General features: G+C 45.8%; 1 protein-coding gene across 6 annotated transcripts in view; it reads right to left on the bottom strand.

The window, feature by feature from the left end:
• LOC115090003 overlaps positions 1 to 26,537 on the bottom strand; it is a 74,338-nt gene that overhangs the window by 31,552 nt on the left and 16,249 nt on the right. For all 6 annotated transcript variants that reach the window (XM_029598536.1, XM_029598533.1, XM_029598534.1 and 3 more), the window contains 3 exons: positions 19,775 to 19,904; positions 10,535 to 10,570; positions 9,028 to 9,127 (listed from right to left, as the gene is read on the bottom strand). In XM_029598536.1, the coding sequence (XP_029454396.1) occupies positions 9,028 to 9,127; positions 10,535 to 10,570; positions 19,775 to 19,904 (266 nt within the window). The remainder of the gene's footprint in view (positions 1 to 9,027; positions 9,128 to 10,534; positions 10,571 to 19,774; positions 19,905 to 26,537) is intronic.

Here is a 26,537-nt window from a genome sequence, read left to right as displayed (position 1 = left end):
AAAAAGCAGCCTTGCTTCGGGAGGGGAGGGAGGACTGGCAGTGTAAAGCAACGAAGCGACTTACTTTTTTTGCAGCCCCCCCTCCGGAGACTGACATCGGCGAAGACTACCGCAGCTCCCCTGCCTCCAGCTGCCCGCGAAGATAGACGCATCGCACGGGCGAAAGCGGCCCCCTCTGCGTGTAATTGGGCCGCTCAAGGCGTGACGTCATGACGTTTGGCGTCACGGCATGTGACGTCACGCTTGAGCGGCCCAATTATACGCAGAGGGGGCCGCTTTCGCCCGTGTGATGAGTCTATCTTCGCGGCAGCTGGAGGCAGGGGAGGGGAGCCGCAGTCCCTCGTCGCCGATGTCCATCTCCGGAGGGGGGGTGGCAAAAAAAGTAAGTCGTTTCGTTGCTTTTCACTGCCAGTCCTCTCTCCCCTCCTCCCGAAAAGCAAGGTTGCTGTGGGAAAACAGGTGGTGGTCTGGTCCCACAAGAAACACGAGTTAAGAGAGTTGGGTTCAAGTCTGGAACAGGATGCACAGGACTGACTGACCAAAGTCACTGTTCTGACGGTTATCCCCGTCAAGGGAGTAGTGAGCGTGAACGCGTAGAGAGAACTCCAGGTCGTAGCCCGGCAAATTTCAGCGACAGTATGCATATGGGCCACCGACGCTGCCATGGCCCGCACAAAGTGAGCCTTCCCTCTGCCAGCCAGCTGGAGGCCTGCCTGCACATAGCAGAAGGCAATGCAATCTGCCAGCCAGTTCGATAGGGTTTGCTTACCCACCGCTGCCCCCAGCCTGTTGGGGCCAGAAGACACAAAGAGCTGGGTGGACTGTTTGTGGCTCACTGTGCGGTTTAAGTAAAAGGCTAGTGCCCATTTATAATCCAAGATATGGAGAGCACGCTCCCCTGGGTGGGAATGTGGCCTCGGAAAGAAGATGGGTAGAACAATTGACTGATGCGGAAATCAGTCACCACTTTGGGCAAGAATTTAGGATTCGTACACAGGACCACATGGTCGTGGAAGAACTTCGTGTATGGTGCGTTCGTAACCAGGGTCTGAAGCTCACTGACCAGTAGGTAGGATGCCCACAGATATATCCCTTGGGAGAGGGCCCAGTTCCAGACCTGCACTGCCTCCTGACAGAGAAGGAACAAGCCCATGTTGCCCTGCTTGTTGTACCACATCACAAACCTGGTTGTCAGTCCTGATCAGAACTTCCTTGGACGACAACTTATCCCGAAATGCCCACAGGGCGTACCATATCATCCAAAGCTCCATAACGTATCTGGCAACGTGCTTCGGCGGTGGTCCAAAGGCCTTGAACGTGCAAGCTGTTTGTGTGGGCTCCCCACCCTGAGGAGAAGCATCGGTGGTGGTGGTCACCGGGGGCTATGTGGGCTGGAAGGGAAGTCTGTGTTCTAGATTGGGGAGGGTTCCCCACGAGGCCAAGGATAGCTTGAGAGGGTCCATGACCGTGATCGGAACCTCTAGATCCTGGGATGCTTGCTGCCACTGAGACCGCAAGGCCCACTGAGGGGCCGCATGCGGAGGCGGGCTAAGGGCGTTACATGGATAGAGGCTGCCATGTGGCCCAGCAGACGGACGGGCTGATACCCTCCCGCTGTTGCAGATGAGGGTGGCCAGAGAGGAGAAGGCAACCGCCTGATCCTTGGGCAAGAAAGCTTTCGCTTGTGCCGTGTCCAACCTGGCACCTATGAAGTCCAGCTGCAGGGATGGACAGAGGTGCAACTTGGGAAAGTTGATGATGAACCCCACAGTCTGCAGGGTCTGAACCATCAGGGCCAGAGCTTGCAAGGCTCCGGAGCAGGAGTCACTCGTGACCAGCCAGTCATCAGGTATGGGAACACAAGGACCAAGCGACGCCTGATGTAGGCAGCCGTCACCACCACCAAGCATTTGGTGAAGACATGGGGGGCTGATGCCAGCCCAAAGGGCAGGACTCTGTACTGAAAATATGCATTCCCCACCACGAAGCGGATGTACTTCCTGTGGTTGGGGACAATTGCAATGTGTGTGTATACTTCCTTCAGGTCGAGGGAGCAGAGCCAGTCTCCTCTTTTTTTGGGGGGGGGGGGGGGGGGGGGGGGGGAAGGAAATCAGCAGGTCCAGGGAGATCTTGAATTTTTCTTACAAGAAACTTGTTCAGTGCCCTGAGATCGAGGATGGTGCGCAAGCCGCCATTCCTTTTTGGGATGAGGTAATACCTCAAGAACCACCCTTGGCCCTGCTGTGTTCGAGGAACAGGTTCTGTTTGAAGCGGCTTGGGAAACCATGGGCAAGGGTGCCTGGCCCTGGTGACCTCATCCTCCTTCTCGGACCCGGGGATCAGGATCACTCTGGTGGAGAGCATCAGTGGCTGGCGGGGCATCAAAGGCCCCTCTGGCACCGGCTGCATCGGTAAGGTGCCAAGAAGGACATCTAGACGCTCCAGCAGGGGTGCCAACATTGATGGCAGAGGCTTAGCCACTGGTATGGAGGCCAGTAGCGCCAGTATCTCAGTGCCTTGCAATGCTTTGAGCACTGCCAATTGCATCCTGTGGGCCAATTCCTCCTGGAAGTCCTGAGAGGTCAGGATTGATGGAGAGGTCAAGGCGTCACCGGCTCTCCTCAGGACCCAAGGACCCGGTAATGGTGGGGAATGACTCAGGCTACCAAGGGCACCAGAGGATGGGGCCTCCGGTGGCCAGTGCCGCTTTGATGGTGGTTCCGGAACCGTATCTGTATGGTGACCGGTACTTCCGGGATCACTTCTGATGCTCGGCCCAGTCTTTCTCCAGCACCGAGGAGGTCTATGACCCCAAAGTCTGGGGGAGGGGAGAGACCACCAAGGATTGATCTCCTTCTCCCCGATTCTTGGGGGTGTCAATCATAGGGACCACAAGAGAATGGCTCCCCGTGATCCTTCGGCATCAAAGAACCGACGCAGGAGTGGAGGATTTTGGGGTCCCGAAAAGTTTCTCCATTTTAATCGAGGCGCGCACAGACAACACCCATGGACATGGACCCCAGGTGGGTCTGTGATGCACAGTCCATGGGCACTGCGGGGCACTGACAAAAACCGGTTGACGCCATGAAAAAGACCAGAGGGCACCGACCGCGAAGGGGTCCCGACAAGGATTGGAAGGTAACTAAGAAATTTGAGAAAAGAATTGAAAAAAGTGGAGCTCTACAGTCTGCGAGGCAACTGCACCACGGAAAAGAAGAGACTGAAGGGGGACCTTGCGTAGACGTGCGGATAGTAGCAGGTTGGGCATGCTCAGTCTGCTAGCCAAAGTTTCTAGAAACTTTGACAAAAGTTTTGCATGCTGATCTCCATCGGATATCACCCTCATGTGAGGACTACCATCCTAATTGTCCTAGGAGAATAGGTCATATACAGCTGGTAGGCAGCCATGCGGGCCACCAGCATGGCGCCTTAGAAGACTTTCCTGCCCAAGGTATCCAGCTCTCTGTGCTCTCATCCCGGAGGGGCGAAGGCATGGGTGTGGGAGCGCCGGGCCTTTTTCAGGGCAGACTCCACGACTAACAACTGGTGAGGGAGGTGCCGCTTCTCAAACCCCACAGCCTGCTGCACCAAGTAGGTGGAGTCAGCCTTTCTATTGACGGGAGAGATAGAAATAGGGTGCTCCCACATGTGGAAGAGGAGGTCCTTGAAAATGTTGTGGACAGGACCCGCCACGATCTACTTAAGAGCATTGACGAACTGGAGAACCTCAGCATCTTATGCTGCACGTCCTCCTCTGTGAGCAGTTGAAAGGGGAGGACCTCAGCCATGGCCCTGCCAAATACTGCAAAGCTCAGGTTCTTGGAGGGAGACTGGCATTTTTCCTCCGGAGGGGAGGGCTCGGAGTGGGGGTCGTCCGAATAAACAGAGGATGACTCCGTGGAGTCATCACCCCAAGGGTCGTAAAGCCCTTCCCTCCTCACTGAGGCCAGCATGTCATGGGCGAGGTCCGTGAGGGGTATCGGTCCAGGGCTCAGATGGCTTCAGAGGCCTCGAGGGCACTGTGGGAATCAACGATTCCCATGGCATCGAGGGAACTAGATGCCGCAAGGACCCAACAGGGGCTTGGGAAACTCTGGCCTAGGGAACACTCTACCGGCCACATCTTCCTCTGAGGTGTACACAGGAACCGGGATCGCTCTGGTTCCCTCAGTTCCCCAGCATCAGTGGCCGGTGGGGAACTGAGGGTCCCTCGGAAGGGTGCCCAGGAGAACGTCCAGATGCTCTAGCAGGGGTGCTAGCATCAATGGCAGAGGCTCGGGCACAAGTATGGGGGCCGGAGGCTCCGGCAGCTCAACACTTTGGAGAGCCTTAAGCACTGCGGATTGCACCCTGCGGTCCAACTTCTTTATCCAGAAATCTCTTAGATGTACCTACAATTAAACTGGCAAAACATGAGTTAGCCAGAAAAAGGGCGTTTTCAATAGCTGGCCCCATATTATGGAATGCACTCCCAGATTCTCTTAGTCTTATTTCTTCTACACAACAGTTTAAAAAATTATTAAAAACACACTTATTTCAGAAGCATACAGCTTATTCATCAACTCCCAAAATTAATATTCATTCATTTTCCAGTCACATACATTTTTCTTTGAGCTACAATACAGATTCAATTTAGTTTGTTTAATTTTGCAGGGCATGAATGTCTTTTTAGTCTTGTATTGTTATTTTATGATTTTATTTTCTTTTATTTAATTTATTTATTATCAGGCCTATCCTGTAAAGTGCGGCCGCGTTTACCCTGCTCCTAAGCCGCTTCTAACTCACGTTCCGGCCGCGTTAGCCCTTCCTGCGATCCCGAATCCCCTTTAACCTACTCCTACCGCGTCCTAAATTCCCCGGGCAACCCCTTCCGCCCGCGGCATGTATATTGCATGCAAACGAGCGAATTAGCTCGATGTTGCATGCAAACGAGCCAATTAGCTATTCCCCTAGCATCCTGTAACCCGCGCCCCGACTAACGCTACCTTTCCCTGCCGTTTTGTCGCGCGTTTAACCTGCAAACTTACCGCCTACCCTGACCCAGGCGGTAGAGGCATGGGTAAGGGTAGGTGGCAAGCTTTCCCCCAGCCCCCGCTCACCTGCCCCGGCCGCGATCATGGGTGCCGGTCTCCGTGGCAGCCCCAGTCCTCTCCCCTGCTCCCGAAGCCAAAAAAAAAAAAAAGCGAGAAAAAGCTTTGCAGCCCCCTCTGATGTCCGGAGGGGGCTGCAAAGTTTTTTTCGCTTCGGGAGGGGAGAGGACTGGGGCTGCCACGGAGACCCGCTTTCCCCGTGCAAGTAAGTTGTTTCGCCGCTTGTCTCTTCTCCCCCCTCCCGGAGGGCGGGGGGAGAAGAGACAAGCGGCGAAACTGAGCAGCGAAGCCCGAACCCGACCCGGCGAATCCCGGACCCCCAACCCGGACCCGACCGCTGTCAGTCTGTTCTCCCTCCTCCCGGAGCAAGGCTGCTTTTCGCGCCCTGCTCCGAGAGGGGGGAGAAGAGATGACAGTGGCGAAACTAAAAAAAAACAAAAGCTTGTCTCTTCTCCCCCCTCCCTCCGGGAGGGGGAGAAGAAGAGACAAGCGGCGAAACTGAACGACGAAACTGAGCGGTGAAGCTAAAAAAAAAAAAGAAAAGCAATTTTTTTTTTTTCAAAATTGACAATTTTGGGTTTTTTTCCAAAAGCGACTTACTTTTGGGATCTGTCAAGATCCCAAAAGTAAGTCGCTTTCGGACGCCTGCACAACTTACTTTTTTGCAGCCATCATCAGTGACACGACCTGGCTCCGTAGCTCCTCCCGACAAGATGGCCGCCTGCACGGGGAAAGCACGCAATTGGCCGCTCAAGACGTGACGTCACGATGTCACGTCTTGAGCGGCCAATTGTACGCTTTCCCCGTGCAGGCGGCCATCTTTGTCTTCGGGAGGAGCTACGGGAGGCAGATCGTGTTCCTGCTCAGGGCTGCTGGCTACAAAACAGTAAGTTTTGCCGCTGAAAAGTTTTTTGCCGGTGTCCGGGCTGGGGGAAAGCTTCGCCGTTGTCAGTGTCCCCCCTCCTCCCGGAGCAAGGCAGCTTTTCGCGCCCTGCTCCGAGAGGAGGGGGGACACTGAGAAGTCGTTTCGCCGTTGCTTCTGCGCTGTCTTCGCCATTGCTTCCTGGTATCTGTCATTTCAAATGACATTTGAAATGACAGATACCAGCGCGGCGTGAAGCCTTAGGTCCGCGCACCCAGGATCCTGTATAGGCGCTCTATCCAGTATCCTGGGTTGCGCGGGCCTAAGGCTTTTCGGACGCGGCTTACATTTACATACAATTAGGCTTCAGGATCGAGCGGTAGGTGAGCTGCACTGTGCGGGCGGTAACCGCGGGTGCCGTAGGCCCTAACGCAGCTCTTCCTACCGCTCGGTACTGGATCACCCTGTATGTATGTTTGCTGTAAACCGTTTTGATTATTTTTGAATTGTAAAAGGGGTATATAAACATTTTTAAATAAACAAACTCCTCCTGAAAGTCTGAAGTGGACTTCCTCGGGTCTCAGAGGTGGCACCGGTGTCAGTGGGGAACGCCTAGGACTACCAGGGGCATTGGAGGATGGGGCCTCTGATGGCAGGTGTCGCTTCGGTGGCGGCCCAGCAGCCGCCGGTTTCGCTCCGGAACCAGAGCCTTGTGCTGACGGTGACCAGCGGCAATGCTTATGGGACCCTCCCTCGGTGCTCGGCCTGGTCTTTCCCCGGCACAGAGGAAGCGGAACATCCCGATGTCCGGGAAAGTGGTGAAATAGAGGATCTATCACCATCCCCGCGATCCTTTGAGGTACTGGCGAAAGGAACAGCCAGGGGAAGCATGTCAAGGGGCTCCCCGTGTCTTCTCGGCATCGCTGGAGCTGACGCAGGAGTAGAAGGAGCAGACTTCGGGGCCCCGAAAAGTTTCTCCATCTTATTGAGGCGCGCCCGACACCCTTTGAGGGTCATCTGATCACACAGACTGCACCCACGGATGTCATGCAAGCCCCCCCAAGGCAGAGGATGCGAACTTCATGCGGATCCGTAATGGATATGGTCTGTGGGCACCGATGAAAACTGGTCAACGCCATGAAAAACATCTGGCGTGCGGTCGATGACTGGCAGTCACCAGTAGGAAAAAATTCGGGAATCAACTGCAAAATTGGAAAAAGACAAGAAAACAACCTACCACACTGAGGAGGCACAGACCGCAAAGGCAGACCAGATGAGGAAATCGGGAAAAATTTGAAAGAGAGAGAAAAAAAACACAAAACAAGAAAATTGAGAGCACCATGAACACCGAGGCAACTGCACCGTGGAAAAGGGACTGAAGGGGGACCTCGCATGCACGCACGGATAGCAGCAGCCTGGGCGTGCTCAGTGTGCTAGTCAAAGCTTCTAGAAACTGACAAAAGATTTCCGTGCTGGGCTCCATCCGATAATGTCACCCACATGTGAGGACTACCATCCTGCTTGTCCTAGGAGAATAAAGTTATATTAAATTGTTAAAACTTAGTTAAAACAGAAACCAGGTGAGTTGTGCTGGATCCAGGAACCAGGTTAGCTTTTGCTACAATATTAGGTGTAACTGAAATTTAGTAGTGCTTGGCTTAATTACTTCTTGCTGTGCAACTGATTATACCATACCCAGAAAGTCTATAAAGGTAGAGACCTGGGCTCTTCCCTTAAAGAAAAAAAACCCAGGGATTTAAAAAAAACTAGCTAATACCACAACACACCAGACAGTAAGAAACTGCAGAAACAAAATTACTATCTATTGGAGAATTTTCTTTTTTGTAAGCTTATTTAGCCTCACACAAGACAGAAGCAGAACAGGAGAATAAACAGTGTCTATTGGAAAACAATTCTGCCCACCAACACAGATTCTAAACAGCACAAAAAGCACAATATATAAGGTTAAATGCAGAATAAAGAGTCATCTAGGGTCCAAATGACTCCCTCACAGGCTTTTTGCTACAAACATACTTCAAAATATTTTTACTACTTATTTTTCTCTATGGCAAGCTTCTTTTCAAATTTGTAGTCCAGGGGTAGCAACCCCAGTACTAGAGAGCCACAAACAAGTCTGGTTTTCAGGATATATCCATGATAAAATATGAGATTTGCATACAATGGAGGCAGTGCATGAAACATATCTTATGCATATTCATTGTGGATATCCTGGAAACCAGGCCTGCTTGTGGCTCTCAAGTACGGGAGTTGGCCACCCCTGTCTTAGTCTATTTACTTTACATTTAACTTGCCAATACTTATGCTCTTCAATTTTCCTATTTTGGGTCTGCTTTCCATTTTGTGAATGATGCTCTTTTTGGCTTTAATTGCCTGATTGACCTCACTATTAAACCATGTCAGCAGTGTTTTTGTTTGACTATTTAATGCATGGAATTAAGTTACTACCCTTGAGGTCTGGTGTTCACACCTCCTGCAACTTGCTTCTTTGGTATTTTTTCTAACAAAAATGTCCTAATTTTATTATAGTCTCCCTTGTGAGGAAGTATTCATGTACGAGTTTATCAAGTTCAAATCCGGCAGCAAGAATGTCTTCTTGATAGGTCAGAGTCCTAATTATATATGGTAAAGTACCCAGAGTTATGCCTGTATAGCCACTAAATAATTTAGGTCAAGACCTGCATTACATCTTATTAGCCCAGCCAACCATGCCTTGGCTATGTTTACAAAAAAAAAAAAAGTCCAAGCTCCTGCTTTGAAAGGAACAAGATTTTCTTCTACTATTGCCCAAGGCAATTGCTTTGTACTTGTGCAGCATGGATGAGCACGTCTCAGCACTGACCTCTGAATGACTGCTCTGACGAGGCCTAATTTGCTAAAAGGCCTTGCTGAACTGCTTTGTGGACTACTGTCAAGAATGAATTCTGTTACTACTACCAGGCAGACTAAAACAGCTCCTTTCATACCTTTTAAAAAATCTTTATACAGAAAGATAAGCTCAACTCTAGAGCTGGAGTTTAAATTATCAGTAGCAGGTGTTGGTCAGTGGATCCCTACCTGTGCTTTGGTCAGATCTCTGTGCAGAGACAAATTATTTGCCTCCAACACTTTATTCTTGTCCCTCAATTCAGCGTCCACTTTGTATCGGGCTAATGATCTGTAAAGAGAAAGCCACTTGGGTTTTTAACAGCAAAAGAATATATAGATTCAAATACCACTGCTGTGTTTTTTGGGGGGGGGGGGGGTTTCGGGAAGGTGGGGGCTGTGAGGTATGGGCGCTTAGCAGTTTCTTCCTGCAACTTTGGGCTGCCAACTCAGTTGAAATCAGAACTGGGATCAAGCATCAAGAGCCTTCATTTACAACTACCTGGGGATTTTTTCCCCAATATTATATCTATCACCTCCCAATTCTCTTAACCATCCTACTGAAATGAGGATCCTCATCCGCTGGCCAATCAGAACTCCATCTGGAAACTCTGCAATCATGGGCCCTACACACAACCACTAGGTGTCACTTTTGCATAATAACTAGAAATCCTTCCCAGCAACTGTGAATACTGATCTCATAGTATTCTCAGCCATGTCTAGCTTGGGGGAATAGAAAGATACAATCTGGGGATCAAACCTAAGTTCCTCCATATGGCAGTGCATAATACTGTCACAGCCATTTTTATTTTCAATTCAAGGAAAACATTTACATCAAGAACCCCATTCTTTTGAAGAGGAAAGAATCAGACTACGAAAACTTGTTAGTCACAGCCTGGGTTGTCAGCAAGAGAACATCAAGGGCCCAATTTACCTGAGGTTGGCCCCCAGTCTGTCTTTTGCTAACTCAGGCCATTGGACCCATGGCACCAGGACAGAGAATAAAGTGTTCAGTATAAACTGACATTAAATAAGGGGGAAAAGTCCCAGGTATCTGTGAATGAAGGCTCATGGGACCAGAAATCAAGTACTTGTTCAGAATGAGATGGAAAAAAAAAAATAAAGGAACTGAGTCCAAAAAAAAAAAAAAAAAGTTTCTAGCTATGCAATTTCCATTCCACTATGATTTTTTGGCTCAAAGGCTTATCTCCATCCACCATAACATCTGCAATCCTAACAAGAAAATGTCCAAGTGTCAAGTACACTATAAAGACATGCATTAGAAAGACCTGTTCCTGTACTTTGTGATGAAAAACAACAGAAGTGTTTCTACGTACAATATAGATTTTCATACAAACTGGAACACAAACAGCTTGAAACTAAGTGCAGAGACATCCGAAATGGAATCTATTTATGTAGCAACAAACTGCAGCGACGGATGGGAAAAGCAAAGTGAGAAAAACTGAAATAGTAAGCAATAATCCCAAATGTAACAATTCTAATCCAGATGCCTATCTCCTAATCCCACTCACAGCTGTATTCACAGCACATTCATGCTTCACATGGTTTTACATTCTCATTTGGGATTTGAGAGACCAGTACAGTGGGCAGCAAGATACCCAGACCCATTGCATGGAATACCATCACCTTATGAGAAGTGGCATTCAGACTACAGACCTCCAGATCCCACATAACTCACCCTCTGCATGGTGTCCTCTTGGAAGCAAGGGCAGGCCTATTAGTTAAAAAGAAGGCAATTAGATATAGGATAAGAAAAAACAGTAAACAAGAATGCCGTGCAAATGCTCTTAAACAGAGAAAGGCCTCAGAAACACTAATGCAGATTCCAGATGTTGGCATACAGTATACACTGGATGTCATCTAGATCTCTGAAGTAAGGAGTAACATGAATCAAAACGTCATTTTTTAAACTTTGCTGTTTTCTCCAGCAAAATCAGAATCAGGACTGGAACTTGATACCTTGAGCCTTCATTTGCAACTGCTCAGGTTTTTTTTTTCCATTTTATACCTCCCAACTTACCTTAGTTCCTTTATGGGACCGACAGTCTTCAACTGGGAACCATGTACCAGGATTTCTTCTGGAGCCTTGAATCCAGCATCTATCACTATTGTGCAAGGAGACTCTGCATTTCCTCCCCCCTCCTTCCCCACAGGCATCCCCAGCCCTAGATGACTAACCCAGCCCAAGAATCTAACCCAGGTCCTCCATATAGTAATGCACAGTACAGCCACTGAGCTGGCCCAAAAGGAGAGATTACTACTTACCTGATAATTTCCTCTAATGAGGGCAGGCCAGTCCCCACAAGTGGGTTATGCACCTCTGCCAACAGATGGAGACAGAGTTAGAAGCTGATGTCACAGATATATAGTACTGCCCCAATATAAGCCCACCATTATTCACTGGAAAAACCCAACCCAGATCATGCAGAATGGATCCCTACTGCAACAGATCTTTCAGAGGCAGTATCCTGAGGGGATTGCCTATCAGCAGTCTCTACAGATCAGCATACCATGGCCTCCAGGGTAACCAGGAGCCACTAAAAGGACAGTGTCAGTTTGACTTGCAATCTTCCGAATAATACTGTCTAGGGTGGGAAGACATACAGCAGGCTGCCCATAAGCCACATCCGAATGATAGCATCGATGCCCAGTGTTTTCGGGTCACGTTCACAACTGAAAAACAATGGAACTTTCATGTTGCCTGAGATTGCCAATAAGTCTAGAAAAGGACAGCCCCAGCACTCCACAATAAGCTGAAAAGCTTCATCCGCTTGCTCCCACTCAGAGTCTAAAGTTCTTCTGGTTGAGAACGCCAGCTCTGACACTGACCTTTTTGGCAATATAAGGCAGAAATGCTTAGTAGATGTTGCTTCACCCCATGCCATCCCTGAGCACAAGTTTCCCCTGAAGATGACAGCCAGCAGATCAATCAAAGAAGGGGACACCCTTGTGTCACCCTTGGACCCACTCCCCTCAGATCGAGGGGATGGACCATCACTGGCAAAATCTCTGAGCATCCAGGCAGCGCTGATACAGGCTTGCTGTATCACCCTTATGCCATGCCACCCTTGTGGCATGCAGCATAAATAGCCCAGCACTTTGACTTTTGGCACCAGCACCATGGTTAACATGAGCTCACTACACAGATAGCAGCAGCAGGTATGCGCTTAACTACACACACAGTTATGTGCATAGCAAAACACAAAAAACATGCTGAAATACATGTTCAGAAGATGCACAGGTACATGTGCACAAAACATGCTCAGTGACGTGCTCAACTACACACTGAACATACGCACACAACAGGGGACGCAGATTTAGACACACAAGAAGGTTCACAGACACATGCAGATGTCACACACAAAAACGCATGAAGGAACTGCTGCGGCCTACCATGTGGCCCAGGAAGGAAACCTGAGCGAGGCCTAGCCAAAAGGCTGCTCAGCCTGCCGTGCCTGAGATGCCTCCACACCTCACAAAACTCCAGAGACGCGAATAGGAGACATCGAATGCCAAGAAGGAGCCAGTAGGAAGTAGCCTAACTCTTATTTTCTTTTAATGAAAACTTACCTGAGCTCAGCTCTCCCTGGCCGAGAGCAGGAACAGGTTCCTGACTACAATGGGAGAGGGAGAGCCTTCACTGTCAAGCTTCTCTGACCACTATTTTTTTTTTTATTTTTTTTTATATAAAGTCCACCGGACTAAGGTCCCTCCCTCAGTTGAGAACCTAACTATCTTCTCAGGAAGCAAACTGTGCTATATAAAATTGGCCTATCTTCTGTTTTTCTCTATTTCTCCTTTATTTGTGGGGGGTTTTTTGGTTTGTTTTTTTTTTAACTGGCAATCCCTAATAGGGAGATACACATCCACCATCTGCTGGAGACAGAGAATACTGGCAGGCTGTCAGGGAAGGACTATATATTCATGTCTTCAGTTTCTTACTCCATCTCCTGGCGAGGGGGCACATAACCCACTGGTGGGAACTGGCATGCCTGAAAGTAGAAGAACTGAAGTTCTCTCTCTGCATGGATGGAAAGGACAATTTCTTTAGATTCATGACTAAAGATTTAGATCTATCGAACATGTAGCAGCAGGCTGCAAACCAGGGATCAAATCCCTTGGGCAAGTCACTTCACCCTCCATTGTCTCAAGTATCAACTTAATTGTGAGCCCACTGGGACAGGGAAATACCTCCACTACTTGAATGTAATCCGCTTTGAAGCACCTGAAAAGCGGAGTATAAATAAAATAAATGCATGAAGGAGTAGCAGTTCATTAATTCACTTGGAGGCCGAAATAAGCTACGCTAGACTGAACGCATGTTGCTCCCACTTGTGCATGTCAATGGATTTTAGCACATAAATGTATGCACAAATTAGGAGCACCTTTATGTAAATCCCAAACTAAGATATTTGCTACTATTCCTCAACACAGGTAGGAGCACTAAAGCTCAAGGCTTAACTCATTTTAACCTTGGAAATTTAACTCTTGGATCAGAGGTGGATTAAGAACGTCTCATTTCTGGTACTAGTGCTAATCTTTGGTGCATGTTACCAAGTGTGGCAGTCCACCCTGGGGAAGTATAACTCCAAGACTTCTGCAGCCAGGAGTTCCAGACCTGGGACCACCACAAACTAACAGTGGCACCAAAAATGTGGGTTATGATGCTGTGCTAGGGTGGTCCCAGACCTGGGGCTCCTGGGTGTAACAATCACAGCAGGAGTTATTTTTGGCACCAACCGTGACTTCATGGCACCTCCCGCTGAGCACAAAAAATTGTCTGGGCTGTGACTTGAGGCATTCACATCTTAATGCAGCCTCGTTTTGCCCCAATTGTGCCTCTGATGAGGTAGAGGTCTCAGGTGTTCACTCCACTCTGTCATGTGTGGTTCAGGAGACCCAGAGGAGGGGGTGGTCGGGTCAGAGCAGGTGGTGGCCATCTTGTTTTACAAATGTCAGAAAGCAGGCCTCTGGCAAAGGTGCCACGGGACTCCCTCCCACCCCCCCTCCCTTTTTCTAGTGGATCAGCACCCATAACTAGGACTTCTCTGCAGATTTTGCTCTGCTTCTTCATAAAGCCTATTTAGCTAAGAAGGAAACAGGAGCTAAGTGCTCCGTCCCTCAGAAGACACAAACACTTGACTAAAAGGCTGAAAGCGACTGGGCAGACAGGGGATCAGGAGTAATTTTGCAGCTTCTCGGCCTGAGTCGTCCCTCTGGTGACGAAGATGGCACGTTGGACGAAGGGGAAGATGGTCCCAGGGGTGATCCAGGCAAGGACCTCGTGAGCATATTAGCCAATACCATGCATGATGTTTAGGACATCCCGGTCGCAGGGGGGGGGGGGGGGGCCCACAATCCTAGGGTGTGGAGATTGTTCCGTAAGGAGGAACTGTGGCCACAAATTCCCCAGGTGCTGGAAGAGTTGGGGATTATGGTCACACAGGAAGATTCTGACAATGAGGGAGTAAACCGTCTTGGATGGACTACAGGGGCGACCTACAGCTTTTCCTTTGCCAAAGAAAGGAAAGAAATTGGTTGATTGGGAGTGGGAATCTCCTAAGGCGTGTGTTAAAGGTAGCCAGGGCTATGGCTAAGTTAAATCTCTTGTTGGAGCAGACCTTGGAGTTTTTGAAAGCTTCCTAAAGTAAATGTGGCAGCGTCAGCAGTGACCAAAAAAAAAAAAAAAAAGACAGTCGACCATCCCGGTGGCAGGTTCAGCCACTCTGAAGGATATCCAGGATCGAAAGCTGGAAATTCTGTTGAAAAGACTGTTTGAGGTCTCTGCTTTAAGCCTTCGTGCGGTGGTCTGCGGAAGCTTAATGCAGAGCACCTGCTTGTGCTGGGTGCGGAAATTACAGAAGGATTCGGGGAGGGCGTGCAAGGCAGCCCACTTGGAGGCAGGAGTGGCCTATGTGGAAGATGCCCTATATGGCATGGTCCGGAATTCCACCAGAAATATGGTTTCTGCAGTGGCAGCGTGGTCAATCAACTAGTTGGAGAAGAGGGTGGTTTGCAAAGCCTCTCTTTCACTTATTCAGGGACAAACAGTACGCGTGTTCTTGGACAATGTGAAAGTGGCGTACATCAATCAAGGCAGAATGAAGAGTTGTCTGCTGGCTCAGAAGGCAGAGAAGTATCTAGCAGATGTAGCAGCATCTCATGTGGCCGGAGTGGACCATCTCAGCAGACAGCAGCTGGATCTGGGGAGAGTGGGAGTTGTCATATGAGGCCTTTGCCCTTATTTAGGCCAGATGGGGCAGGCCAGAGTTGGGCCTCATGGCAGTTCGAGAAAACACAAAGGTGCATCTGTTTTACAGCCACTGGAGGGAAGTCAGCTCTGAGGGCATCGCGGTGGTGGGGCCGCTTGGCAATAGTGATCAAAATATGGTCAAATTTGAATTAATGACTGGAAAAGGAACAGTGTGCAAATCCACGGCTCTCGTGCTAAACTTTCAAAAGGGAAACTGATAAAATGAGAAAAATTGTTAGAAAAAACTGAAAGGAGCAGCTACAAAAGTAAAAAATGTGCAAGAGGGGTGGTCATTGTTAAATACCATTCTAGAAGCACAGTCCAGATGCCTATACGGCATCTGTCCACTTTAAGAAAGGTGGAAAGAAGGCAAAACGATTACCCGCATGGTTAAAAAGGGAGGTGAAAAGCTATTTTAGCCAAAAGATCTTCATTCAAAAATTGGAAGAAGGATCCAACAGAAGAAAATAGGATAATACATAAATGTTGGCAAGTTAAATATAAGATGTTGATAAGTCAGGCTAAGAGAGAATTTGAAAAGAAGTTGGCCGTAGAGGCAAAAAAACTCACAGTAAAAACTTTTAAAAATATATCCGAAGCAGAAAGCCTGTGAGGGAGTCAGTTGGACCGTTAGATGATCGAGGGGTTAAAGGGGCACTTGGAGAAGATAAGGCCATCGCGGAAAGATTAAATGATTTCTTTGCTTCGGTGTTTACTAAAGAAGATGTTGGGGAGGTACCCGTACTGGAGGAGATTTTCATGGGCAATGATTCAGATGGACTGAATCAAATCACAGTGAACCTAGAAGATGTGGTAGACCTGATTGACAAACTGAAGAGTACTAAATCACATAGACTGGATGGTATACACCCCAAAGTTCTGAAGGAACTAAAAAATGAAATTTCAGACCTATTAGTAAAAATTTGTAACCTATCATTAAAATCATCCATTGTATCTGAAGACTGGAGGATAGCTAATGTAACCCCCAAATATTTAAAAAGGGCTCCAGGGGCGATCCGGGAAACTACAGACCAGTCAGCCTGACTTCAGTGCCAGGAAAAATAGTGGAAAGTGTTCTAAACATCAAGATCACAGAACATATAGAAAGACATGGTTTAATGGAACAACGTCAGCATGGCTTTACCCAAGGCAAATCTTGCCTCACAAATCTGCTTCACTTTTTTGAAGGAGTTAATAAACATGTGGATAAAGGTGAACCAGTAGATGTAGTATACTTGGATTTTCAGAAGGTGTTTGACAAAGTTCCTCATGAGAGGCTTCTAGGAAAAAGTAAAAAAAAAAAGTCATGGGATAGGTGGTGATGTCATTTCATGGATTGCAAACTGGCTAAAAGACAGGAAACAGAGAGTAGGATTAAATGGACAATTTTCTCAGTGGAAGGGAGTGGGCAGTGGAGTGCCTCAGGGATCTGTATTGGGACCCCTACTTTTCAATATATTTATAAATGATCTGGAAAGAAATACGATGAGTGAGATAATCAAATTTGCAGATGATACAAAACTGTTCAGATTAGTTAAATCACAAGTAGATTGTGATAAATTGCAGGAAGACCTTGTAAGACTGGAAAATTGGGCATCAAAATGGCAGATGAAATTTAATGTGGATAAGTGCAAGGTGATGCATATAGGGAAAAATAACCCATGCTATAGTTACACAATGTTAGGTTCCATATTAGGTGCTAAAACCCAAGAAAGATCTAGGCGTCATAGTGGATAACACATTGAAATCGTCGGTTCAGTGTGCTGCGGCAGTCAAAAAAGCAAACAGAATGTTGGGAATTATTAGAAATGGAATGGTTAATAAAACGGAAAACGTCAATGCCTCTGTATCGCTCCATGGTGAGACCGCACCTTGAATACTATGTACAATTCTGGTCGCCGCATTTCAAAAAAGATATAATTGCGATGGAGAAGGTACAGAGAAGGGCTACCAAAATAAGGGGAATGGAACAGCTCCCCTATGAGGAAAGACTAAAGAGGTTAGGACTTTTCAGCTTGGAGAAGAGACAGCTGAGGGGGGATATGAGAGATGTTTAAAATCATGAGAGGTCTAGAACTGGTAGATGTGAATCGGTTATTTACTCTTTCAGATAATAGAAAGACTAGGGGGCACTCCATGAAGTTAGCATGTGGCACATTTAAAACTAAAATCGGACAAAGTTCTTTTTTACTCAATGCACAATTAAGCTCTGGAATTTGTTGCCAGATGATGTGGTTAGTGCAGTTAGTATAGCTATGTTTAAAAAAAGATTGGATAAGTTCTTGGAGGAGAAGTCCATTACCTATTAATTAAGCTGACTTAGAAAATAGCCACTGCTATTACTAGCAACAGTAACATGGAATAGACTTAGTTTTTGGGTACTTGCCAGGTTTGGCCACTGTTGGAAACAGGATGCTGGGCTTTATGGACCCTTGGTCTGACCCAGTGTGGCATGTTTTTATGTTCTAGTTTAACAGTGGCCGAAGAAGCTTCGCCTCTGTGTTCCCCCTTGAGTATTGCGTCGCATCAAGCATCATCCAGGCAGAATGATTCTTATGGCACCAGAGTGGCCGCATCGGCTGTGGTTTGCGGATCAGATTCATCTTGCCATACACGGTCCCGTTCGTTTGCTCATCTGCATGGGCTGTTGAATTAAGGACCCATCTTTTCAGTCCAGATGGATCGCTTTTGCTGGCAGCTTGGCTTTTGAAGTGCAACAATTTTGCTTGAAGGGATACTCTGAGCCGGTGATTACAACTTTATTTCAGGAGAGGAGGCTTTCCATGTCTTTGGCTTATATCCGGGTTAGGAGAGTATTTGAGTCATGGTGTTTGCAGAATGGGCCACGACCATTACACGTAGATTTTCCTCAGGTCTTAGCCTTTTTGCAAAGCGGGTTAGCAAAGGGACTGGCCTATAATTCCTGCCAAGTACAAGTGGTAGCCTTAGCTTGTCTTCAAGTTAAGCTGAAGGGGAGACCATTGGCATCTCATCTGGATGTCATGTGTTTTCTGAAGGAGCAAAGCTTCTACATCCACTGATCCGGAGAATGTGTCCAACGTGGAACCTTAATCTGGTCCTTTGAGTTTTGTGGTCCTCCCTTTGAACTGATTAGAAGGGCTTCTTTGAAGGATCTCACCTTGAGGTCAGTCCTCTTGGTAGCCATTTGCTTGGCTAGGAGGATTTCAGAGCTTTAAGCTCTATGTAGACTCCCCTTCCTATGCTTTTCAGAGGATGGTGTATCATTACATATGGTCCCTTCCTTTTAGCCCAAGTTTCTTCATTTCATCTTAACCAGACGATGAAATTAAATGATACTCCTCTTGTGAAGGAGCTTCACTTATTGGATGTTCAGTGAATTCTCTTGGGATATCTTACGGTGATGAATGCCTTTCGGAGATCAGATCATCTCTTTGTCCTGTTCGGTGGAGCGAAGAAGGGAAATAAAGCTTCCAAGAGCATGACTGCATGATGGTTGAAGGAGGCAATAATTTCAGCCTATATCTAAGTGTTGATCAGTTCCGGAGGGGTTTCAGGCACATTCTATTAGGGTGGAGGCAACCTCCTGGGCAGAGTGTCAACTGGTTTCTCTGCAGGAAATTTGTCAGACGGAGATATGGCCTTCAAGTCACAATTTTACCAAACATTACCTCTGGATGTGCAGGCACCAGAAGAGCCTTCATTTGGGGGAAGTGTGTTGTGCATGGGTTGTTTTTTTTTTGAGTTCCCACCCAGTATAGAGGGGTTTGAGTACATCCCACTTGTCTGGACTGATCTGTGGTACTCCAGGAACAAAAATTAGCAGGTAAGAACCAATACTCCTAAATTGTATTGCCAGCCAGGTATATAAACTAGAATAGGAGGAAAAAGCAGCCACGGGAGAAGCTTAGCCCAGCTATCCAATTAAAGAATGTATTTAGAAATGTACTGTAAATTTGTATATGATTTTCATATTTTTATTGTAACTGCTTTAGACTAGGAATTGAAAAGTGCTAACAATTTATCAGTTTAACTATAATAGGCTGCTGGCCTGGGAACAAAATTTGAGGTACAGTAGCAAACACTGCCTGTTATGAAATTACCATTGCAGTAAGTAGTTTTAAATGAATATTTTTGTTCAGCACTCTGGAATATGTTAAAACCTGCCAATTTCTGCTTTTATTTTTTCTCTTTGAAGCCATTATGCAAAGCTTCCAATATGTTCTCCATTTTGCTTTTTACACCAAATACCCCACATTAATGCCCCAGTTAGCTTCTAAAGCAGTTTAAACAAAACCCATGAATCTCCAAAAATGTAGAAATTTGCATACAGCAGGAACCCCCCCCCCCCCCCCAATATCCCCAAAATTATATGATATACATTAATATCTCATGAGAAGTTGGTTGAGATTGGGCAATATCTCTGCTTCAAGAGCATTGCTCAGAGCTTAAAAAGGTTCTGCCATTCATTCAATCTGCTGCGCGCACACACACAGCACATGGGGGACTACTGTCCAGCTGGTGCTCAAAAGATACAGAGCAGTTTGAAATTAGCACATTTATATACAAACATAAAACATTAAAAAGAGTACAACTTCACCAGCTAGAAGTCAATACAGTTCACAGAGCATGAATGCAAGACCCCTCACTAGAAGGGATCCTGGTCAGATGAAGGAGTGCATTTACCTTTGACTGGTCGCTTTGAACACTCCATTCGTCGGATCCTTCACTGCAAAACTGATGTTGGGGTGTTTGTTAAAAAGGGGAAGAATTGGCTTGGATGGACAGATTTTCTTGGGACATGGCAAATTTGTATCTGTTTAAGAAAAAAAAAAATTGCAACACAAACAAGGCTTCACCAAAGGAATTCCCAATTCAGACGGTAACTTTCAAACTGGTACGCAGGCACGTGCATCGGTGTGAGCCCAGGGACTCAGCCATTTTATAACTGGTGCGCGTATGCTATAAAATAACCTGCATGGCCAGGCATGTGCACCTAATTTTAAGTGGGCACGCAAATCCCACTTCTACCATGCAAAACGGGGGATTTTAAAAGGGGCACATGCCCATGCCAGTTTCACCGGTTCTACCAGTTTGCCTAGGAAAGAGCTAGGGCCTCCAAACCCCCTAGTTTAATAGCCTTCACTCTCCTCAGTAAGCCTAGACCCTTAAATCCTCTCAGATATGGAGAGTTTTTTTTGTTTTTTTGTTTTAAAAGCTTATATCTCCCCCAAAGCAGAAATAAACATGCAATACTAGACCCGGGTGCGACTTCGGCACATAAGTATCTGCGCGCACATCTCTCGGGCTCCACCCCAAAATGCCCATGCCCTGCCCAGACCACACCCCATTTTGCATCTGCGCAAGATGTGCACTTAAGAGATATGCACATTTCTGGGCAGCTTTTAAAATATGGTGGGTGCGCACGGGCCTGACTTCGGCCCACATCCCCTAACTGATGCGCCCGCCAGGCTTTTAAAATTCACCTTTTAGTCACATTACAAAATAGAATAGTTGGCAAATACTGGTCTCAACAGATCCAGGCTAGCAGCCACCAAGAAATGATTCAAAAAGATTTACAAACACACAGAAAAAACTGTGGGACCTAACTGAAATTGTTAAACACATCAGTGGAAAACATTAAAAAAGCTGACCAAATAATGCAATTAAGCCATTTTGTGTGTTAAGACTTCTGGTAGCAAATTATAAACAAGCCTGTTGCAGGGGAGACAAAGTGGGTGCTGAGAAAGCATTAAACAGTTGAGGGTTTTTTGCTTTTTTAAATAATGAAGTTGACATAATTCCTTTCATTTAAATAAAGGGGAGTAACATTGGATAGCAATGCTTTAACAATTAAACTGATCAGATGTGAATTTGAAGTCACAGGACCTATACAACAAGCAACCAGAAAACATTTTTCCAGTGACCTATTAAGAGATGCCCTTTCATTTTCTTATCACGGACCTTTGAACATACTAAACGTCTGTTGCAGTTTAGAGTTTCTGTGGGGTGGGGAGAGCAAGGAGTAAAGAAGACATTGGCTCTAGAATAACATTGAATCTATGTTTCTAGATAGAACTCTAAAAAGAAATCTGAATTGATGTTACCAGAAGACTTACATTATTCATGGGTAGATAAGAAAGATATGCCATACTGGGTCAGATCAAGGGTTCATCATCTCAATATTCTGTCTCCAAGTGGCCAATGCAAGCCCCAAGTACCCAAACATTAAATAGATCCCATGCTATGAATGCCGACAAAAAGCAGTGGATATTCACCAATAGTTTACGGATTTCTCTAGGAATTTATCAAACCTTTTTTAAACCTAGCTACACTAACTGCCTTAACCACATGCACTGGCAATGAATTCCAGAGCTTAATTGTGCGTTAAGTGAAACATTTCTATGATTTGTTTTAAATGTGTTACTTGCTAACCTCATGGAGTGCCCCTAACCCTTGTATTACCCAAAATAGTAAATAACTTTCACATTTACCTGTTGTAGTCCTTTCTTGATTTAGTACCGTATTTTCTGGCGTATAAGACGAGTTTTTAACCCCTGAAAATCTTCTCAAAAGTCGGGGGTCGTCTTATATGCCAGATGTAGTCTTATAGGGCGTATATGATGCACTTTTTCCCCCTAATAATAGGTGAAAAATAAGGAGTGCATCCTATGCGCCGGTAATCCAAATTTACAGCGTCTGGTGGATTCCCCGCGCCCTCGCTCCCCGATTGGCCAATGCGCTCTTGCTCCCCGAGTCACTCACCCTCACCTCCGGACGCCGTAGAAATTGATTCTCCGCGCCCTCGTTCCTCGAGTCACTCCCCCCAGATGCTGTAAAAAAGTTCATTCTCCGCTCCCTCGCTCCCCGATTGGCCGAAGCTGGGCAAAAGGGGCTTGCTTCGGCAATCGGGCAGCGCGCCTTCGCTCAAGTCACTCCCTCCCCTCACCAGATGCTGTAAAAATGTTCATTCTCTGTTCCCTCGCTCCCCGATTGGCCGGTGCTGGGCAAAAGGGATAGTCTTATATGGCGAGTATATCCCAAACTCTAAATTTTAACTGGAAAAGTTGGGGGTCGTCTTATACGCCGGAAAATACGGTAGATCTTATCATATGCCCCCTCAGCCGTGTCTTCTCCAAGCTGAACAGCCCTAACCTCTTCAGCCTTTCCTCATGGGGGAGCTATTCCATGCCCTTAATCACTTTGTTCGCCCTTCTCTGTACTTTCTCCAGTGCAATTAACTTTTTTAAGATGAGGCAACCAAAACTGCACACAATATTCAAGGTGTGGTCTAACCACTGAGCGATACAGAGGCATGACATCCTACATTTTATTTGGCATTCCCTTCCTAATAGTTCCTAACATTGTTTGCTTCTTTGACCACCATAACAAACTCAGCCGATTTCAATGTAATATCAACTATGACACCAAGATCTTTTTCCTAGGTGTTAACTCCTAAAATGGAACCTAACATTATGTAACTACAACATGGGTTATTTTTTCCTATATGCATCACCCTGTACTTCTCCACATTATATGTCATCTGCCATATGAACACAAAATCTTCCAGTCTTATAAAGTCCTCCTGCAATTTATCACAATCTGTTTATGATTTAACTAATCTGAATAATTTTGTATCTGCAAATCTGATCACCTTTCATCGTATTTCTTTCTAGATCATTTACAAATATATTAAAAAGCACCGGTCCAAGTACAGATCCCTGAGGCACTCCACTGTTTACTTTTTTCCCCACTGTGAAAACAGACCATTTAATCCTACTCTATTTCCTTTTAATCCATTTGCAATCCACAAAAAGGACATCTTCTATCCCATGACTATTTTCTTAGAAGCCTCTCATGAGGGAGTTTGTCAAGCACCTTCTGAAAATCCAAATATATTACATCTAGCAGTTCACCTTCATCCACATGCTTATTTACCCCTTCAAAAGAAATTGTAGATTTGTGAGGCAAAACTTCCCTTGGGTAAATCCATGCTGGCTGTGTCCCATTATTAAATCATGTCTATATGTTGTGATTTTATTCCTTATGATAGTTTCCATGATTTTTCCTGGCACTGAAGTCATGCTCACCGGTCTATAGTTTCCCATATAAACTCTGGAGCCCTTTTTATATATCAGGATTACATTGGCCACCTTCCAGTCTTCAGGTACAACGGATAATTTTAATGATATCTTACTAGGTACTTGTAATAGGTCTGAAATTTCATTTTGAGTTCTTTCAGACCCTGGGATGTATACCATCCGGTCCAGGTGCTCTACTACTCTTCAGTTTGTCAATCTGGCCTACTATATCATCTAGGTTTACCATGATTTGGGTCAGTTCATCTGAACTGTCACCTATGAAAAACATCTCCGGAACAGGTATTTCACCAATCTTCCTCAGTAAACACAAAAAAAAAAAAAAGAACTCATTTAGTCTTTCTGTAATGGCCTTATCTTCTCTAAGTGCCCCTTTAACCCCTCAATCATGTACCAGTCCAACTCCTTCGCAGACTTCCTGTTTTGGATATATTTTTAAAAGTTTTTTATTATGAGTTTTTGCTACTATGGCCAACCTTCTCAAATTATCTTTTAGCCTGTCTTATCAATGTTTTGCATTTAAGTTGCCAATGCTCATGCTTTTTCCTATTTTCTTCAGATGGATCCATCTTCAAATTTTTGAAGGAAAATCTTTTGGCTAAAATAGCCTCTTTTCCTGTCAAGGAAAATTGACATCAAATACAAGATGCGTAATTCATCAATTTACGAATCTGCCCAACTTCCCCACCAATCCATCGTGGTAGAATCAACCTTGTCCAAGGCAAAACATAATAAGTTGCATTCAAATACACCACCAAGCAAAGAAAAATCAATGCCTAGATGATTTTGGAAAAAAGATATATCACTCCTCCATGCTCACCAACAGGATACGAGTGCATAAACCCCTGTGTGAAGCAGAAACTTTGAAACAATCAATAGACAAAAAATTCTGCTACTTAATGGCTCTTATAATGTTATATTTATATATAGAGGGTATGGATGACCATCATAAGTGTCTAGTCACTGGCTCATGAGTAAAGCCTATAATGACATTGAGACCTGGTATATGTAGTGCAGCAGGCTAAGGATTATTTGATAAAGCCTTAAAGCACAATATCCAGTTTAATCATTGGTCATTCCTCACCACAGTCTTTGTGTAGGCTCAAGATCACATAACTATAATGAGCATAAGATAAGTGCACTCTAAATAGTGTTTAGTGCACTTATCTGGGTCCTGAAGGTAATCCTCCAACTCTGCAGGGTTTTGGAGTGTAACACTCCTCCTTCAGGGAGCTTCAGGATGTCTTGAATAGATAACTTGAGCTTTCATAAGCCTGTATTGTATTGGGAAAAAGTCAGAGCCTGCAAATGCTTCAAAAAGTTAGCAATGAAATTCTGGCTAAATGTCGGAGGGACACTCATTAACTCTTAAAGAATGGTTTGCGAGACTCATAGCTATTTGCATTTGTTAAATATCGCTGAAAGCAACAACAGTGAAAACAAATTAAACTGCAAGCTAATAAAATGTCCTTTTTAAAATGATGCACAGGTCCCTGGAAGAAAACTACCTAATTCAGAAAAACTAAGTGTCTCTTACGTGCTTGCAACAGCATAGCCTCCGCTGTGGTTGTGGTTGCCGCGTCAAAGACGGTCTGACAGACCATTCTTTAAGAGTTAATGAGTGTCCCTCCGATATTTAGCCAGAATTTCATTGCTAACTTTTTGAAGCATTTACAGGATCTGATTTTTTCCAATACAATACAGGCTTATGAAAGCTCCCTGAAGGAGTGTTACACTCCGAAACCCTGCAGAGTTGGAGGATTACCTTCAGAACCCAGATAAGTGCACTAAACACTATTTAGAGTGCACTTATCTTATGCTCATTATAGTTATGTGATCTTGAGCCTACACAAAGACTGTGGTGAGGAATGACCAATGATTAAACTGGATATTATGCTTTAAGGCTTTATCAAATAATCCTTAGCCTGCTGCACTACATACACCAGGTCTCAGTGTCATTATAGGCTTTACTCATGAGCCAGTGACTAGACACTTATGATGGTCATCCATACCCTCTATATATAAATATAACATAAGAGCCATTAAGTAGCAGAATTTTTTGTTTATTGATTACACCAACAGGATACAGCATCAGTTTGACACTATGTCGTACCTTTTCGAATCACTCCAAAAACTGCGTCCACTGTGTCTTTTGGAGGACAACACACCCCCACCAATCTTTTTTAGATATGGAAGGAGGACTCTGGTATTTACGGCGCTCTATTTACGGATCTTTTGAGTCTTCAGCAAGAACGACTGCTTCAGCTATAGTGGCCAGCCGTATGGCTTGGCTCAGAGCCAGCGCAATTCGGACTTATGTCCATGAGAAGTTAGCCGACATCCCATGTATGGGTGACAATCTCTTTGGAGATAATCTCCCATTTGAAGGAACAAAGCACAGCTGTACTATCTCTCACCACTCCTGCAGAGTCTCAAAAATTACAACATCAATTTTATCCTTACCATCGCCGGTATTACTCCAGACCCTACAATAGGCCTTATTCGCAGTACAGGCCTCAGCCGTATCTCCCTCCACGAAATACAGCTCCGCAGAGTTCTAGGGGTCGTGCCAGATAAAGACAAGTAAAGCAAACGCCGGCCCCTCAACAAAAACCAGCCTCCTCTTTTTGAAATTGATACAGCCACCACCACCACCACCACAACCGGTATTCATAGGAGGACACCTTCAATTTTTTCTCCACAATTGGGAATCCATCACTTCAGATCAGTGGGTACTCAACATTATCAAAAACGGTTACTCTCTAAATTTTCAATCCACTCCTTCTCTTCCTCATATTCCTCCAAAGAGGATGATACAATTCACTCCACATCCCTCACAGTGGAACTGCACAACCTTCAGGTCAACAATCTATACATATCATCCCTCTTAATCATCACCACCAAGGTTTTTGTTCCCAATATTTCCTCATTCCAAAGAAGTTGGGGGGGGGGGGGGGGGTGCGGGCCTGCGACCCATTCTAGATCTCAGACTACTCAAACACACACATACAGAGAGAGAAATTCAAAATGACTTCTCTGAAAAATATCCTACCGCTGATTTAGCACAACGATTGGCTATGTTCCATCAACCTGAAGGATGCATATTCCCATATACCAATTCACCCGTCTTCTTGGCATTACTTTTGTTTCCAAGTTTGGGATATACATTACCAATACCAGGTTCTCCCATTTGGCCTATCTTCAGCCCCAAGAGTATTCACCAAATGTCTAGCAGTGGTGGTGGTTCATCTCAGGAAACTTTCGATCCAAATATTTCCTTATCTGGACGACTGGTTGATAGTAGCATCGGATCAGTTTACACTGAGAGATCATACATTACGCACGATCGA

This window comes from Rhinatrema bivittatum, chromosome 4, assembly GCF_901001135.1.
Source record: "Rhinatrema bivittatum chromosome 4, aRhiBiv1.1, whole genome shotgun sequence".
In the NCBI taxonomy this organism is placed as follows: domain Eukaryota; kingdom Metazoa; phylum Chordata; class Amphibia; order Gymnophiona; family Rhinatrematidae; genus Rhinatrema; species Rhinatrema bivittatum.
This window is presented reverse-complemented; position numbering and strand designations above follow the sequence as displayed.